Consider the following 19,253-nt stretch of genomic DNA (forward strand, 5'->3'; position numbering starts at 1 on the left):
GGTTACTAGTCCAATGCTCTAACCACTAGGCTATCCTGCCACCCCAAAGAAAAGAAAGAGCATGGGTGAGTCCCAAATGACAACCTATCCCCATAGGGCTTTGGTCAATAGTATGCACCATAGGGAATAGGGTGCCATTTGGGGCGGAGCTGCATGATTTCACGCCAAAGCTTTGGTAATTGTTCCTGTGTTGCCATTTGCCAAACACCAGGGGAACATTGGTGTGTCATGGGTGCAACAACGCCAACATATCGCGACCGTTATTGTGATCAACTAACACCCCACCAAGTGACCTATTTCATCAAACTTCTAACACTACCCACTGGGCACACTGGTTGAATTAACGTTGTTTCCATGTCATTTCAATGAAGTTACATTGAACCAATGTGGAATAGACATTGATTTGGGTAAGGACAAGTAACCTAGTAGGAAATGCAAGGTTAGAAATATTTGACCATTTGGTCCCTTGCCAAAGCACCATACTTACGGCATTCGTTACACGAACACAGGGTATTCTATCAGACCTCTAGAGCAAAAACCAGGAGTACAGTGAAAAACGCTGGTAGACTTGATGAACTGACAACAGACAAACAGAAAACACAGGTATAAATGCACAGGGGAAAATGGGGGAAATGGGAGACACCTGGAGGGGGGTGGAGACGAGCACACGACAGGTGACGTGTGACAGTATTTAACGACTTATGCGAGTCAGTTCACTTTTCCCAGGGAGCCACCAACAAAGTTTGTGAGTGAGATAACATGGAAGACAACAACAAAGTGACAAGAAAGTACCATCAGAAAGGGACTAATGGATCTAGAACGGACCGTGTGGTTGTGCGTAATTTCGAAAGCGCTGACTATCCGGACGTCGAGCGCATATTCATTGACGGGCTGATGGAGATGGTTCCGGACACCGCGTTTAGAGGGTTAAAACATCACCCTGAGAGCCTGCTGCTGTACGCCGCTATGACAAGTAATCAAGATATAGGTATTATATCAATTTATATATTGACTGTTATTCCATCAATAGGTTACAGTTTTCACTGTTATTTGATTGCATTAGTCTGAGAAAATGTGCTTTTGGCAATGGAGAATGTTATAAATGTAATCATTTACATTTAGGCTATCTTGACATATTTCATCAATACCGTTTGTTATTTGATTGCATTATTTAGTATAATTCTGGGAAATGTGCAGTAGAATGCATAATTTGTGCTCGATTGCGATAGTACCAACTCATTTACTTCCTGTGACTATTGTATGTCAACATTTAGATTACTCAATCATCTATTTTTCGCCATGTCTTTTGCAGTTGTTTGTTTTATTGCGACCAAGTCGTTCTTGCTGACTTGTTTGGTGCCTCTCGCTGTCCTGTGCGCACGCTACTACTACAGCAGGAGAGTTGTCCTTGGTTACCTGGAGCGCGCCAAACTCACGGATATGGGCGACATCGAGGGACATTACATGACAACTCCAGGTAATAGTTTTGGTGGAATAGTTTTTTAAAAATGCATTTATCATTCGTTTTATTTGTTTATTTGAGTGTAGTTGGCTTTAGTTTAGTTATATTACACATAGTTATTTTGTTAAAAAAATGAATATGCACATAAGATTCAGTGCCTGGTTAAAAGCAAACTTCCAGGGAGGTAAAATAAAACCAGGACTTCATTCCTGTCTCCATTCTTGAATATAATTACTCATTTAAAATGACAAGCTAGTGTCTGGATGTGTCACCATGATCCCGCTGAGTCCAGGCTCCTTTCGGTCTACCCCATCAATAGAAAATAAAACGTATAGTAAATCTTTGTTCCCAAAGGATGACCAGTCAGTGATTAGGCTCTTCCAAGAAAAGGATCCATTTAAAGTATAAAAGTCAAGACAATGACATCAGCTTTTATTAAATGGGAGGATAAGGACATCATTTGATATAATCCACTATTTCCAAATTCCACCTCCCTTATTTCTCTCAGACTCCTGTCTGTGGGTTGCAGTGCTGGAAGGCAGTGTGGTGGGTGTAGTGGCGGCCCATGCCCTGCGGGGGGAAGCTGGCAGTGTGGAGCTGCATCGCATGTCGGTGGACAGGCCCTGTCGGCACCGCGGGGTTGGCTTTGCCCTCGGGCGGAAGGTTCTACAATTTGCAGCGGACCGTGGCTACCTCTCTGTCGTCTTGGGAACCACGGCCTACTCGCCGGCTGCTCACCGGCTATACCAGACTCTGGGGTTCCGATGCGTCGGCATCACCAAGGGATACGCCACTCCTGGCGTGAGCCGGTCGGTTCTGGAACAGCTCTTCTACAGGGTCAGTCATCACCACTACCGGATGGACATGATCGTTCACAAGACTAACACTCACAGCCAGCACTGAACACAGCACAGTGATGGAGCACAGCACAGTGATGGAGCACAGCAATAAAGTACAGCACAGAACAGTGATGGAGCACAGCACAGTAATAAAGTACAGTACAGAACAGTGATGGAGCACAGCACAGTGATGGAGCCCAGCACACGGAACAGTGATGGAGCCCAGCACACGGAACAGTGATGGAGCCCAGCACAGTAATAAAGTACAGCACAGCACGGAACAGGGATGGAGCACAGCACGGAACAGGGATGGAGCACAGCACGGAACAGGGATGGAGCACGGAACAGGGATGGAGTACAACACACGAGTGCACATGCAGGCAAATGCACGCCACACACGCAAGCACACACTCTAACCCAACCCCCTGAGACCCTGAGCACCTTGTTTCACCATTTAGTGAATGGAAGAAAATCTCCAGAACGTAATGTATGTAATCACTAGGTTAAAGAATTGTTCGCAAACGTACCGTTTTTCCTTGTGATTTGAAGAGGTTTCTGTTAATTTCCGGTTCAGAGAATTGGTGGGGAAATGGGGTGCGTTCGAGTGCATGGTTTATTCAGGGTAACGCGCTAGTAGCTTATTCCGGGGGACATGCATGTTTATATCCCAGGTTATTGATGCTTAAAGCATAGCAGCATCTCCATTGACATGTGTGCTGGTATTATTACATATGTTTATCTGAACATGTCTGTATGGTATATCATGTGCTTTGAATGTTAATTGACCAGATGTATAAGGCTTGGGTATTGCTATAAGAAGCCTGTACTCTCATTGTTTGAGGAACAGGACAGGGAACAGGTCGGCATGCTGCTCGGGTTTGTTTGAAATGCTCTATTTGATCATTTCTGTAAATACTTGCACATTTTGCCGGCTATTATCTTCACTTGCAAATAAAAAGCCTCTCTCTGGGCAAGAAAAATTCATTGACTTCGTCAGCCTCCTCACTGTTAAATTCCTAATGCATGGTCACCTCAAAAGTGGTATTCAAACTTTTTTCATTTTTGAATTTTCCTGCCAGAATTTCTGGGGACCCCTTTTTATTTATTTATTTGCAATCATTTCTCACGACCACAACACACCCCAAATCTAATGACACAACCTTCAAATCTGTACATTTAAATTTTTACATCAACAAATAACCTTGAATTCATTACATTTTCAAAATCAAAATAAACCAATAAATATATTTACTCAAATAGTATTTTTTTTCCCCCCAAGTATCTTTCTCAACGGGTCTATTGTCTCATATTTTATTTTGTACTCTGTTTTTGTTCCTAAAAATAAAATATATAAAAATACAATACCACTGAATAGTGTTTCAGACAAAACCAATGTTTCTGCATGAGGTTAACTACGTGTTAGCATGAACCGAAGGAGATAGCTAGACACTTAGTGTGATAAGTCATTACAAATGGACTTTGGGAGGAAACGGTTATCATTTGTCCAAAAGTTGAAATGTTCTGGTCAAGCTCAAGTCACAAAATGCTGCACAGAAGTGTATCATATCCCCCTCTCTCAAAAGCTATAGGGGTAAAAGGTATACTTTCATATCCCCCTCTCTCAAAAGCTATAGGGGTAAAAGGTATACTTTCATATCCCCCTCTCTCAAAAGCTATAGGGGTATAAGGTATACTTTCGGGTAAAAGTAATGATTGAATGTTTAGCTAATTCACAATTCCAAAACATGGAAAATTGGAAGACTAAATGCCAAAATTCATTACTTTTAAAGGTGTAATCTGTGATTGCTAACTCAATTTTTGCACTTAAATTAATTATATACTCTATACTAGCTGTTGATTCTGGAAGAATATAACAAAATGCAAACTTAGTCACTGTATAGCTTCAAGACATTTTAAAAACTACAATTCTTATGTCATGGATGTTCAGTCATTGCATCTATAGCCCAGTCTCTGGGGGGTAGATGTTTGCCCAGTTCATTTTTGTTTGACCTTCAGATTGTCCCTTTATCTGTTCAAACATGGTTCTGAACTTTCTAACCCTGTTTGTGTCTTGACCAAAAGTAACTGGTTGTTGAACCCTGTTCAGGAGGAGGGTTCTAGAATAGTTTTTTTAACGAACAGTCCATGACAGGCATAGCTAGTAACATCACAATCACTCTGGATGCAACACAACATTAAACATCTCCCCTTTAATGCATTTGACATCCTGCTATCAGGGTGTCAGCATCAGGTAACTCATTCATCATTCACAAGTTTTTATTTCTTGCAAAAATTCAGCCCTCTCTTTATACGTTGCTAGCTAACCTATAAATACTGTACGGTTGCTAGTTAAATTTAGGGTGGCTATAGCTTATTGTAGGGTCCCTAGCTAGCATATTGTATGTTTGCTAGCTAGCCTATTCTAGGTTTAATAGCTAGCCTATTGTAGGGTCGCTAGGTTAAAACCCCCTGAGGTTGATGTCCGCGCCCCTTTGGAAAATATAATTAGCATAATACGAACATCCCCATCAAAATCTGTCAGTTTAAACTAGATGTTTTATTACATTGGATGCGTCTCAATCCACCTCATCAACCTATGTCATACTTCCACGTCTGTGGTGAAAGTTGACAGAGCTAGAGAGGTGTTTGTCAGACCATGAAACATCCCAAAAATTGGTCTTCTCACAACATCGTCTGTAACGTCCAAAAGGTTTGGCCTACAAACTATTATAACCCCTCGATGAGACACTCACAAACACGATTGCGTTCTCCGTTTTGCTCTACGACCTCCACAAGCATCTTGGGACTCGGCTGTAGTTGGTTCAGCCAATCTGCCAACTTCTGTCTGTGGCATCAGAGCAGTTTGGGCTACACACTGACATGACCCCTCTGTGGAAAGGTGAGACTCTCACAAACACGGACATTTCAGTTGTTTTGCTCTAGAATGCTCACGAGCCGTCTGAAGGTCCCCTGGTACCAAAAAATAATGGAAGTATATATGGAGACTGTTTAATGACAAAAATAAGGGGTTAAATACATGTAAAAAAAAAAATGTTACTGATCATTCTTATATCTCTCAGATATAGGACAGACACTTCAGAACAAACTTCCTTTAGATTTTTTAAGGGGGACTATCTGTTCCATGTAGTGAATCTGTTATTCAATGCATTTGTATGGGCTAATAGCAGTAAGGCCAAATAAAAATGTTCATCAAATAATTGTAATACAGGGCTTAGACTATTATGGGTTCATGTAGAGTGGCTAGCTAGCCTATTGTAGGGTCCCTAGCTAGCCTATTGTAGGTTCCCTAGGTATCCTATTGTAGGTTCCCTAGGTATCCCATTGTAGGGTCACTAGGTTAATGTAGAGTGGCTAGGTAGCCTATTGTGGAGTGGCTAGGTAGCCTATTGTGGAGTGGCTAGGTAGCCTATTGTGGAGTGGCTAGGTAGCCTATTGTGGAGTGGCTAGGTAGCCTATTGTGGAGTGGCTAGGTAGCCTATTGTGGAGTGGCTAGGTAGCCTATTGTGGAGTGGCTAGGTAGCCTATTGTAGAGTGGCTAGGTAGTCTATTGTAGAGTGGCTAGGTAGCCTATTGTAGAGTGGCTAGGTAGCCTATTGTAGAGTGGCTAGGTAGCCTATTGTAGAGTGGCTAGGTAGCCTATTGTAGAGTGGCTAGGTAGCCTATTGTAGAGTGGCTAGGTAGCCTATTGTAGAGTGGCTAGGTAGCCTATTGTAGAGTGGCTAGGTAGCCTATTGTAGAGTGGCTAGGTAGCCTATTGTAGAGTGGCTAGGTAGCCTATTGTAGAGTGGCTAGGTAGCCTATTGTAGAGTGGCTAGCTGGCCTATTGAAGAGTGGCTAGCTGGCCTATTGCAGGGTTCCTAGATATCCTTTTTTAAGGCCTTGTAAGGCCTACTGTATGAGAAGCAAGATCATGTGTTTTACAAGAAACGGTATAGTTCTTAAAATAAGTAACATAGTGCAGGGTAGGGGATTCCGCCTTATCACCCTGACACAGCTCCTCCACTTCTATTTTTCTCACACCATACTTTCCTGTTTTTGTCTTTCACATTACTCTCTCTTCCTCTAGTTTTTGTAGAAAAATGCAGACATATGTAAAATACCTTTATTTTAAGTGCTGCATTAGCAGACTCAAGTCAGGGACCATATATATCAAACGTGTCAGTGCAGGAGTGCTGATCTATGATCTGTTTATCCTTTTTGATCATAATGAATAAGGTCATGTGGACAGGGAGGACTTGATCCCAGGTCAGTATTCCTGAGGTTCATCTCTAGATCTGCATTTGCTTTGCATTGTGTCCAGGTTTGGGTTTATGTCACTGAACAAAATTCCCTGCACTGTCATTCATGCAGACCACATTATTACACCAAAAAATATATTTGAAAGTAAGCTATAGACACATGTTTTCTAACTTTAGGTAATTTTGGAGTAGCATAATATTAGATCATTCATAACCCCAGGTTGTGCTTGAGAGAGGGTGTTTTGAAACACTTCTGTGCACTTTAGAAACACTTCTAAACACTTTAGTTAGACATACTGCCTGTTTCCAATGTGCAGTTTTGACACACAACACAATGCCATAGATATCTCAAGTTTTGAGGGAGCATGCAATTCGCATGCCGACTGCAGGAATGTCCACCAGAGCTGTTGCCAGAGAATTTGTTAATTTCTCTACCATAAGCCGCCTCCAAAGTTGAGCACAAAACTGCCCTACAAATGGAAAGAGCAATAACTGCGCAACCAGGGAAACTGAGAAAAATGGCTTTAAAGGGGCAATCTGCAGCTGCTATATCCATTCTGAACGTATAAATGAACGATACAGTACATAACCATTGATTCTAGAAGAATATAACTTAGAAATGCCTCATGAGCTTAGTTCTAATGTCGTGCCCCATCAGAACCCAAAATATAAGATTGTTTTACTCCAACGTTTGTAAACTATGTAAACACTGTATAGCCTCAAAGCATGATTAAAGTACACTTTGATATCATGGATGGTCAGTCCTTTCATCCATAGCTATGTCTATGAATTTGACAGTGGTTACAGTGTCGCTTTGTTGTTGTTTTAACTGGCGATCGGCCCTTTAAAGTGTTTTTGCTGTCCAGACTAGAGTATCCCAGCGGCTGGAGGGTCGGCCTCCTCGCCCGCTCCACTTTCTCTCCAGTAGCGCTCACTTCACCAGCTCACGCCCCGCCCCGCCCCGCCCGGCCCAGCATGCATTTGTAGTCTACTTGTGTGCTGCTATAGCCCCTTGCTTTAGCTACTGTCATGAAGTTCACTAAATATTGTCATAAAGAAACTGATAAAACACACAGGTGCTAAATCAAGTTGACTTACAAAGATGAAGACCAAGAGCAGAGAGGGAGAGCGATGACGTTCTGTCCACAACTAAAGAATCATTGTGGAATCTGAAAAGACACATATCACGAAAGCATGATTGGTGTACTTACTATGTGCACATGCTAACAGAAAGGAACGAGGTGGGTAGCTAATTACGTGTGTCATTGTAGTGAAGTATTTATAAACTACAAATCAGATCTCTTAAAAGTTTCCTTCATTTTTGTTATATTATCTATACAATAGGCCATAATTGATTTTGGCCGAATAGGCCTGTCATATTCACAACTTTTAATCTTTCCATTTTGATTGGGTTATTTTGCCTGAAAACCTTTTTTACCTACCTATAGAAAAAAAACTGCATCTCTGCCCAGCCTGGAAAGAGTGGCCAAAAGGGTGTTTAGCATCCCCAGTGGCTCTGCAAGTGTGAAGAGGATGTTCTCCACTGCTGGTCTGCTCTCCAGGCACCATCGCATGAGCCTGAAGACACAGACTGGCCAAACCGGTGTTTCTAAAATTGAATTGAAAGGCACTGAGCATAAATCATTTGTATTTAATTCTACGTAAGTCACAGCCTATATGTGCAATTTATAGACTACAATGATTTGATACAATGAAATGTTTAAATGCATAGCGCTTAATGTTCCTGACTTCCTACCAGCCTAGTATGTCGCACTAGCAAATGCTTCACAATGTATTTCTTTGAAGGCCTTGAAATAATATAGGCTACTTTTTTTTTTATTTCCGTTCCTTCTTATGCTCCCCGTCTGGTGCCTGACCTATTTAGAGTGTTTATAGGCTGTTTAATACTACATGTAGCCTATTTAGAGTGTTTATAGGCTGTTTAATACTACATGTAGCCTATTTAGAGTGTTTATAGGCAGTTTAATACTACATGTAGCCTATTTAGAGTTTATAGGCGGTTTAATACTAGATGTAGCCTATTTAGAGTGTTTATAGGCTGTTTAATACTACATGTAGCCTATTTAGAGTGTTTATAGGCGGTTTAATACTACATGTAGCCTATTTAGAGTGTTTATAGGCAGTTTAATACTACATGTAGCCTATTTAGAGTGTTTATAGGCGGTTTAATACTAGATGTAGCCTATTTAGAGTGTTTATAGGCGGTTTAATACTTGATGTAGCCTATTTGAAATGATGAGCGCATCTTACATTCGCTTTCATTTAAATCATATGGTTCGGTTTCAATACTTCAAAAACAAATGCTAGGTCCAGATAGTTACAAAAAAATAGATGGGTGCTGATTAAATTGTGATTTTAATGAACAGAGCGAACTAACTGAATGATGGTTGAACTCACATTGAAACTCAAATACCCAGATAATGGTAAGAAAGGAAAGTTAGCTAACTATCTAGATCAGTCTGAATAAATACTATCCAACTAGATCAGTCTGAATAAAAACTATCCAACTAGATCAGTCTGAATAAAAACTAACCAACTAGATCAGTCTGAATAAAAACTATCCAACTAGATCAGTCTGAATAAAAACTATCCAACTAGATCAGTCTGAATAAAAACTATCCAACTAGATCAGTCTGAATAAAAACTATCCAACTAGATCAGTCTGAATAAAAACTATCCAACTAGATCAGTCTGAATAAAAACTATCCAACTAGATCAGTCTGAATAAAAACTATCCAACTAGATCAGTCTGAATAAAAACTATCCAACTAGATCAGTCTGAATAAAAACTATCCAACTAGATCAGTCTGAATAAAAACTATCCAACTCGATCAGTCTGAATAAAAACTATCCAACTCGATCAGTCTGAATAAAAACTATCCAACTCGATCAGTCTGAATAAAAACTATCCAACTAGATCAGTCTGAATAAAAACTATCCAACTAGATCAGTCTGAATAAAAACTATCCAACTAGATCAGTCTGAATAAAAACTATCCAACTAGATCAGTCTGAATAAAAACTATCCAACTAGATCAGTCTGAATAAAAACTATCCAACTAGATCAGTCTGAATAAAAACTATCCAACTAGATCAGTCTGAATAAATACTATCCAACTAGATCAGTCTGTATAAAAACTATCCAACTAGATCAGTCTGAATAAAAACTATCCAACTAGATCAGTCTGAATAAAAACTATCCAACTAGATCAGTCTGAATAAATACTATCCAACTAGATCAGTCTGAATAAAAACTATCCAACTAGATCAGTCTGAATAAAAACTATCCAACTAGATCAGTCTGAATAAAAACTATCCAACTAGATCAGTCTGAATAAAAACTATCCAACTAGATCAGTCTGAATAAAAACTATCCAACTAGATCAGTCTGAATAAAAACTATCCAACTAGATCAGTCTGAATAAAAACTAACTAGATCAGTCTGAATAAAAACTATCCAACTAGATCAGTCTGAATAAAAACTATCCAACTAGATCAGTCTGAATAAAAACTATCCAACTAGATCAGTCTGAATAAAAACTATCCAACTCGATCAGTCTGAATAAAAACTATCCAACTCGATCAGTCTGAATAAAAACTATCCAACTCGATCAGTCTGAATAAAAACTATCCAACTCGATCAGTCTGAATAAAAACTATCCAACTCGATCAGTCTGAATAAAAACTATCCAACTAGATCAGTCTGAATAAAAACTATCCAACTAGATCAGTCTGAATAAAAACTATCCAACTAGATCAGTCTGTATAAAAACTATCCAACTAGATCAGTCTGAATAAAAACTATCCAACTAGATCAGTCTGAATAAAAACTAACCAACTAGATCAGTCTGAATAAAAACTAACTAGATCAGTCTGAATAAAAACTATCCAACTAGATCAGTCTGAATAAAAACTATCCAACTAGATCAGTCTGAATAAAAACTATCCAACTAGATCAGTCTGAATAAAAACGAACTAGATCAGTCTGAATAAAAACTATCCAACTAGATCAGTCTGAATAAAAACTATCCAACTAGATCAGTCTGAATAAAAACTATCCAACTAGATCAGTCTGAATAAAAACTATCCAACTAGATCAGTCTGAATAAAAACTATCCAACTAGATCAGTCTGAATAAAAACTAACTAGATCAGTCTGAATAAAAACTAGTGAGAAGTGCATAAAACAGGAATAGATGTCTTAAGTTGGGATGGGGCCCTTAGTGAGGGAGGAAAGGAGAGAGGCACGTGTAGGAGGCCTATTTCGGGAGTGAAGAGGGCATTAGGGGATGTTGGAGGAGACTAGAAGTGCATAACCTTAAGGCTTTCTGACTCAGCTAAAAACGCACACACACACACAAAGGCGCCACACACAGGCGCGGCCACATCATCATCTGGGTGTGAGATTCCATGAAACGGTTACATGTTACGGCTCATGACCCCCTCAGAACTGGCCTGGTTAAACCAGACTGAAAGCTGTAATTCTTCTAACCATTGGGAGAAGTATAGCCTTGTTCTGATCTTAGAAACATTGAGTTCAGCATTCATTCTGGTTTAGCCAGGCTTAGGGTTGCAAAGTCTGCTAACTTTCCAAAAATTCCTTGGTTTTGAAGAAATCCTGGCTGGTATGAGTGAGGAATAAGGAGGAAATCTGTGAATTCTGGGAAATGTTGCAGAATTTCATAACCCTAGACCAGGCTAGAAGCATGTCTAGATAACCCTAGCTGGCTAACACATTTGAATGACCAATGGAAAATAACGAATATCGCTTGTGTTGCAACTTGGTATTTTTTAAGTTTCACAAAACGTGAGAGAGAGCGAGAGAGAAAGAGAGTGAGTGAGAAAGAGCGAGAGAGAACGAGAGCGAGAAAGAGAGAGATTAAGAAGAGAGGGTAGTTTGTCAGGAGCTGTCAGCACTTAATTGTTGCTGCTTATTAAATTCCCTTTTAGCCAAGTCACATTTTACTCTTCTGAAACTCTCTCCCATTGCCCTCCCCTGTTAGAATTACACTACACTAACCCCCCCCATAAACTATTGTTGTTGTCCTGCATGTTAGAGCATGTTTGCAGAGGTTTGGCACGCATGCGTGTGTGTGACCAAGAATGCATAAGATTCATGTATAAACATATACATCCATTTTGTGTGAATGCTCAGTAACCATGCATGACAACCTACATCAGTGTAAAGGACGCCAAGCTGCCTGCTAAGTGAGTACCACTTCCTCCCGATTTGGCCTATACCTGGCTTAAACTCAGGACCTCTGCTTTGCTAGCACACGTGACCACCCCTTGACGTGTCTTACCAGTCAGCATCACGTGAAAAGCTAGCTATTGGCTGGCACAGGAGGGGCCCCTTCAGGCTGAGGAGTAAGTTTCACACACCCCCATGTTGTACATCAGCACTCACCACAACTGGCCCAAAAGAGCTGCTGCCTGTACATGCCTTTTTCAGCCCAGCGGAGTAATAACACACCTGGTTCAGTTAATTCAACAACACTTCACTAACTCCATACCATACACTTCACTAACTCCATACCATACACTTCACTAACTCCATACCATACACTTCACTAACTCCATACACTTCACTAACTCCATACACTTCACTAACTCCATACACTTCACTAACTCCATACCATACACTTCACTAACTCCATACACTTCACTAACTCCATACACTTCACTAACTCCATACACTTCACTAACTCCATACACTTCACTAACTCCATACCATACACTTCACTAACTCCATACCATACACTTCACTAACTCCATACCATACACTTCACTAACTCCATACCATACACTTCACTAACTCCATACCATACACTTCACTAACTCCATACCATACACTTCACTAACTCCATACCATACACTTCACTAACTCCATACACTTCACTAACTCCATACACTTCACTAACTCCATACACTTCACTAACTCCATACACTTGGGCTCTTTTTCAGTCGTCTAAACATCAGTCCTCTCCTTCACTGATCTGAAAGAAGTGACCAGGTGAAAGCTAAGCCAGCTTAATGATGAGCTTCCTTCCACCATATTGTTTTCACCTGTGAAGCCAATCAGTGCAGATGATAGGAAGGAGACAATTGAGAAAGAGCCTCGGGACAAACGTGGTCGAACGTTGCAGATGGCAATGCCATCAATAAAGCAGACATGATTCCTTATTCTACATGTCAGAGAGGCATGTTTTTACTACATAGTATATTTCTATCTGAACGTTCCTGAACGTTGCATCCTGCTGAATTGACCCCTTGGTCTGGTCACATGTCCACAGATGACATACCAAGTCCACCATCTAGTGGTAAATTATTGTACTGCACAAACTCTGCGATGGCCCGTTGGCCAATGTGGATGTTTTTTCTTTTTCTTTAGGGGTTTTGGATAAACGGCAAAAAGAATGTATGTGGTAAACACAGGCTTAGTAAATCTTATATGTTTTGTTCTATCAGATACTAGCAGTCAGCTAATGTCCCCTTTTGTGAATTTTGAACACTTTATAATTCATAAAGGTGACTTTAACTGACTGATATTATCTCATAGAACTAAATGTATAACCCTCTCCAAAAACTGTGTTAACCTCAGACCTTATTTTTGGCATTCATCCCAAAACTCCATTCTTTACCCATTATTTTCTCACATGGGAATGGCTGAATGAACCAGAGGTAACTCATTTCTGTTTCTTAGGACTACAAGCTGGCGAGCTCCATTCAAGGTTGAAACATTCAAAACCGATGGGCACTACATCGACATACTAATTGTTTTGCAATCCTGGTAGAAAATGTAACGTCTATGTTGCACAGTAATATCGCTGTCGCTAATATTCAATATCACCACAGGTTACGAGGCTTGAGAATCCACTTCCGGAACCCCTCGTCGCAGCTACTGGCGAATTTACCATTTGACAGAAGAGGAAAGAATGCCTCAGACCTTGTTTCCTCAAGGTGTCTCATGAGCTGGGTATAATAATAGAAAATAATACTAGTCATCTTTTTAAAATATAATTTCTCCGCTAGAGGCCTCACAATGCTCCTCTCAATGGAAGATGGAATTAAAATAGCGGAATTAAAAGTAAAGGAGGCCAGGCTACAACCACCAAGAGAAAACTGGGGAGTGCTACTGAAAGGCATACTTTGATATTTTGGCATTGAAACCCTTTATCTACTTTCCCAGAGTCAGATTAACTCATGGATAGCACTTTTATGTCTCTGCATCCAGTATGAAGGAAGTTAGAGATACAGTGCCTTCAGAAAGTATTCATATACCTTGATTTATTCCACATTTTGTTGTGTTACAGCCTGAATTCAAAATGATTTTTTTCTCATCCATCTACACAAAATACCCCATAATGACAAAATGAAAACATTTAAAAAAATGAATTGAAAATGAAATACAGAAATATCTCATTTACATGAGTATTCAGGCCCCTGACTCAATACTTTGCAGAAGCACCTGACGCAGTGATTACAGCTGTGAATCTTTCTGGATACGTTTTTAAGAGCTTTCCACACCTGGATTGTGCAACATTTGCCCATTATTTTTTATTTTTTATTATTCAAGCTCTGTCAAATTGGATGTTGATTTTATTTTATTGAACCTTTACTTTAACAGAGACTAAATATTGAGACCTAGGTCTCTATATACATTAAAATATGAAAACACAGTCATGGGAAGCAAAAATAAAACATCACAAATCACCCAGAAAAACAGTTACATTGCTCCACAAATAAGTCCTCAATCAATACTTTAAAATTGCCCGAATGGCACCAGAACATCAAGATGAAATATTTATTTTTATATTATTTATTTATTTAGAATTTTGTTCCACCATTATGGTGCTTTAAAACTAAAAGCAGATTTACCTAGCTCGGTGGAGACCCTAGGAACCTCAAGAGTTAACCAATCCTGTGTGAACGGGGTTAGGCAACTCAGGTGTCTATACTTCAACAGCAAAGTTAGATAAGACGGAAGTTTATGAAGTAGGGCCGTGTAAGCAAAAAGGGAGTAATGTAGAGATCTACGGGTCTTTAGCGAAGTCCAGCCAACCTTTTGATACAGGATGCAGTGATGAGTATCAAACTGTCACCTGTAACAAAACAAAGGGCATTACACTCTTAGGTTGTCCCCATAGGAAAACCCTTTAAAGAAGCCTTTTTGGTTCCAGGTAGAACACTTTGGAGTTCCATGGAGAACCCGTTACACAGAGGGTTCTACATGGAACCCAAATGAGTTCTACTTGGAACCAAAAAGGGTTCTCCTATGGGGTAAGCCGAGAACCCTTTCGGAATCCTTTTTTCTAAGAATGTATGGTAGATGACATCCAAAGGTTTAAGAGTAGTAGCAGCTGCACTTTGATAAATAATGCAGTGCATTCAGAAAGTATTCAGACCCCATGACTTTTTCCACATTTTGTTACATTACAGCCTTATTCTAAAATGGATGAAATGCATTTTTTTACTCCACACAACACCCCATAATGGCATAACAAAAACAGATTTTTGGAAATGTTAGCAAATGTATAAAAAAACTAACAGAAATACCTTATTTACATAAGTATTCAGACCCTTTACTCAGTACTTTGTTGAAGCACTTTTGGCAGCGATTACAGCCTCAAGTTTTCTTGGGTATGACGCTACAAGCTTGGCACACCTGTATTTGGGGAGTTTCTCCCATTCTTCTCTGCAGGTCCTCTCAAGCTCTGTCAGGTTGGATGAGGAGTGTCGCTGCAGAGCTATTTTCAGGTCTCTCTGACAGTTTTCCAGAATTTAGCCGGGTTTCCATTACCATTACAAGCCGGGCTCCCAAGTGGCGCAGTGGTCTAAGACACTGCATCTCAGTGCTAGAGGAGTCACTATAGACAACTTGGTTTGAATCCAGACTATATCACAACCGGCCATGATTGGGAGTCCCATAGGGCTGCGCACAATTGGCCCAGTGTCGTCCGAGTTTGGCCGGTGTAGGCCATCATTGTAATTAAGAATTTGTTCTTAACTGAGTTGCTTCGTTAAATAAAGGTAAAATAAAAAATACAATCCAAAAGAGCAGTTACATAATAGTCAGATTTTGCCTTTCTGATTTGTCTCACACAATGATTCCTCATTTGCTTAAAATCTAGACAACAATTTTCAGGTCTTGCCATAGATTTTCAAGTAGATTTTTAAGTCAAAACTGTACCTCGGCCACTGAGGAACATTCACTGTCTTCTGGGTAAGCAACTCCTGTGTAGATTTTTCCTTATGTTTTAGGTTACTGTCCTGCTGAAAGGTGAATTAATCTGCCAGTGTCTGAACCAGGTTTTTCCTCTAGGATTTTGCTCCATTCCGTTTATTTTTTAACCTGAAAAACTCCTCAGTCCTTAATGATTACAAGCATACCCATAACAGGATTCAGTCACCACTATACTTTAAAATTTGGAGAGTGGTACTCAGTAATGTGTTGGATTGGATTTGCCCCAAATATAACACTTTATTCAAGACAAAAAGTGAATTGCTTTGCCACATTTTTTGCAGTATTGTTTTAATGCCTTTTTGCAAACAGAACACATGTTTTGGAATATTTTTATTCTGTACAGGCTTCCTTCTTTTCACTCTGTCAATTAGGTTAGTATTGTGGAGTAACTATAATGTTGTTGATCCATCCTCAGTGTTCTCCTATAACAGGAATTAAACTCTGTAACTGTTTTAATGTCACCATTGGTCTCATGGTGAAATCCCTGAGTGGTTTCCTTCCTCTCCGGCAACTGAGTTAGAAAGGACACCTGTATCTTTGTAGTGACTGGGTTTATTGATACACCATTCAAAGTGCAATTAATAACCATGTTCAAAGGGATATTAAATGTCTGCTTTTATAATTTTTTACCCATTTACCAATATGTGCCCTTTTTGGGAGGCATTGGAAAACATCCATGGTCTTTGTGGTTGAATCCGTGTTTGAAATTCACTGCTCGGCTGAGGGTGCTTACATATAATTGTATGTGTGGGGTACAGAGATGAGGTACTTATAGACAAATCTGGTTAAAACACAACAAAAAAGTGGAACAAGTCAAGGGGTGTGATAACTTTCTGAAGGCACTGTAGGTTCACGTGCCAATGCAAACTAGCATGCAAGTAGATATCATAGACTTCCAGTCATTGCGCTAACACTAGTTAGCAATTGCGCTAGAGCTATTAAGCAACTTCCTTTAAACTTCATGCAGAGACATAAACATGGTATCCAGTTCATCTGACTCTGGAGAAGTAGATAAAGGGCTTCATTGCCAAAATCCTGAAGCATCTAATAATTCATATTCTCATTGGAGTTGCTGTTATTTGTAGCTGTAGGACGAGAGAATGCATGCAGCTTTAATTAGCCTAGCTAGCTAGGTATTAACTAGCTTCTTCCGGTTTGATTCAGTCAAGACAGGTACTACACAATCATATTGGATGATAAATAACCTAACTATGGCAGCTATTAGTCTACTATAGCGCGAGTCGGCTTTGTCGGTTGCTGTCTCTCGCCTCTCCTTCCCTCCTCCCCACTGGCGGACTTACCCTTAGGTTGCCTCAGGCCTCATTTCATCAAGGGGCCTCCATGACCTGGGCATAATTAAAAACAAATAACATTAGTCATCTTTTTTTGAAATATAATTTATTCGCTAGCCGCTCCCCCATGCTCCACTCAAGATAGTTTCAGCCAATTGAAGGACTGGTTGATTATTTGCTTTCAACTGCACCTGCGTTTGCAGACGTCAAAAACTTGAGGTTAGCATGATTCAGCTTACCCAGTACAAAGGAACCAATGGGATAGTCCCAAAGGTGCAAAATCTGCCCAACTAGCAACACATGCTCCTATTGGGTAAAACATTCATATTTAAAGCACAAATTCCATATCTCTAAACCAATTGTCCTGTATGTATTATGATCGCCCCAGAGCTTCTAACACATTACATAAGAATCCGACAATGCATAAAATGACATAATCATAACAGATGAAATGAAGAAAATAAAGCTTATCACGGTCTATATTGGTTTGTTGTTAAGACAAGAATAACAAAATGTAGTGATTGAGCATTGTTAAGTGTCCTTGTGTTTTTTTAATAGTCCAAATGACCCCACATTTCTGTGCAGCATTCTGTAACTTGAACTTTCAGTTGACTGTGAACTTTAGTTACACATACTGCCTGTTTCCAACCACTCACACATTTTCTGGATAAGCCCAAGTTAACCACATGATACCGTATATCTGAACCTATCGTCCAGTGGTATATTAGTTCATAATTGTTTGGCCAAATAAGGTAAAGGATATGCTGATGTTGGCACAAAATGTGCAGTGGTTTGGACAAAAAACACACAACTCCAATCTTACATTTCGTGCTCACTCAGTACATCTGTTACGTTGGACATATTTACACACCAATGTAATATATTTGGATGCATCTCTTTTCAACTCTCAAAGACCGTGGTAAGACTTTTCTTCATCATTTCACCTGATTAATACATGCTAATGTTATGCACTGTCTGTGGGGGGGGGGGGGGGGGGGTTAGATATATACAACTTTATGTTTAAAATATTAATATTTTACCTAAGCAATCACTAATTGAGTTTGTACGTTTGGGACTATCCCATTGTTTCCTCTGTAATGAGTAAATAAACTACGTCAAGCTCACCTCCAGTATTTCAAATAACGATACATAAGGTACAGATACACATTTGAGTGTAAAAATGTAAGAGACAATCTATACAAACACAGGTGGAGAATCCAACAATGCAGACCATGGATATTGATAAAGACACATATGCCAACAAGCCCAGAAAAAAGGATTACATTGCTGTTACATTTTCAGGTATCAATGCAAGTACAGATACACACACGCACGCACGCACGCACGCACACACACACACACACACACCACTTTCTCAGACGAGTACCTATTAGTCCCCTCACAATTCTGGATGATATAAAAAAAAAATAACATTACCCGAGAGAGTTTTTAATACCTTGAGATTCAGCTAATTTTCAGTGGTGGAAGAGACCATCCGGAGTTGCTGCAGTGTGTCTGGGGCTGCTGTGTGTTCTCCTACTGGCTGGGATCATAGGCCTGTCTGTCTACTGTAAGTTTATACGTTTATTATGTTTTCACTAATAAACTCAGTAAAAAAAAGGAACGGCCCTTTTTCAGGACCCTGTCTTTGAAAAATATTTTGTAAAAATCCAAATAACTTCACACATATTCATTGTAAAGGGTTTAAACACTGTTCACCATGCTTGCTCAATGAACCATAAACAATGAATGAACATGCACCTGTGGAACGGTTGTTAAGACACGAACAGCTTACAGAGGGTAGGCAATTAAGGTCACAGTTATGAAAACTTAGGACACTAAAGAGGCCTTTCTACTGACTCTGAAAAACACCAAAAGAAAGATGCCCAGGGTCCCTGCTCATCTGCGTGAACGTGCTTTAGGCATGCTGCAAAGAGGCATGAGGACTGCAGATGTGGCCAGGGCAATAAATTGCAATGTCTGTACTATGAGACACCTAAGACAGGCGCTACAGGGAGAAAGGACGGACAGCTGATCATCTTCGCAGTGGCAGACCACGTGTAACAACACCTGCACAGGATCGGTACATCTGAACATCACACCTGCGGGACAGGTACAGGATGGCAACAACAACTGCC

General features: G+C 40.0%; 1 protein-coding gene across 2 annotated transcripts; it reads left to right on the plus strand.

Moving 5' to 3' along the window:
• Positions 1–650: 650 nt before the first annotated feature.
• Positions 651–3,285, plus strand: LOC115202464 (N-acetylaspartate synthetase). Of its 2 annotated transcripts, none has more exons than XM_029766622.1 (3): positions 651–988; positions 1,313–1,477; positions 1,971–3,285. In XM_029766622.1, the coding sequence occupies exons 1-3, from the start codon at positions 760–762 to the stop codon at positions 2,363–2,365; spliced, it is 789 nt and encodes a 262-aa protein (XP_029622482.1). In that variant the 5' UTR covers positions 651–759; the 3' UTR covers positions 2,366–3,285. The 2 variants fall into 2 exon arrangements, with proteins under 2 accessions (XP_029622482.1, XP_029622483.1); XM_029766623.1 differs by having other exon boundaries at positions 651–973.
• Positions 3,286–19,253: the final 15,968 nt, after the last annotated feature.

The sequence above is a fragment of the Salmo trutta genome, chromosome 11 (genome assembly GCF_901001165.1).
Source record: "Salmo trutta chromosome 11, fSalTru1.1, whole genome shotgun sequence".
In the NCBI taxonomy this organism is placed as follows: domain Eukaryota; kingdom Metazoa; phylum Chordata; class Actinopteri; order Salmoniformes; family Salmonidae; genus Salmo; species Salmo trutta.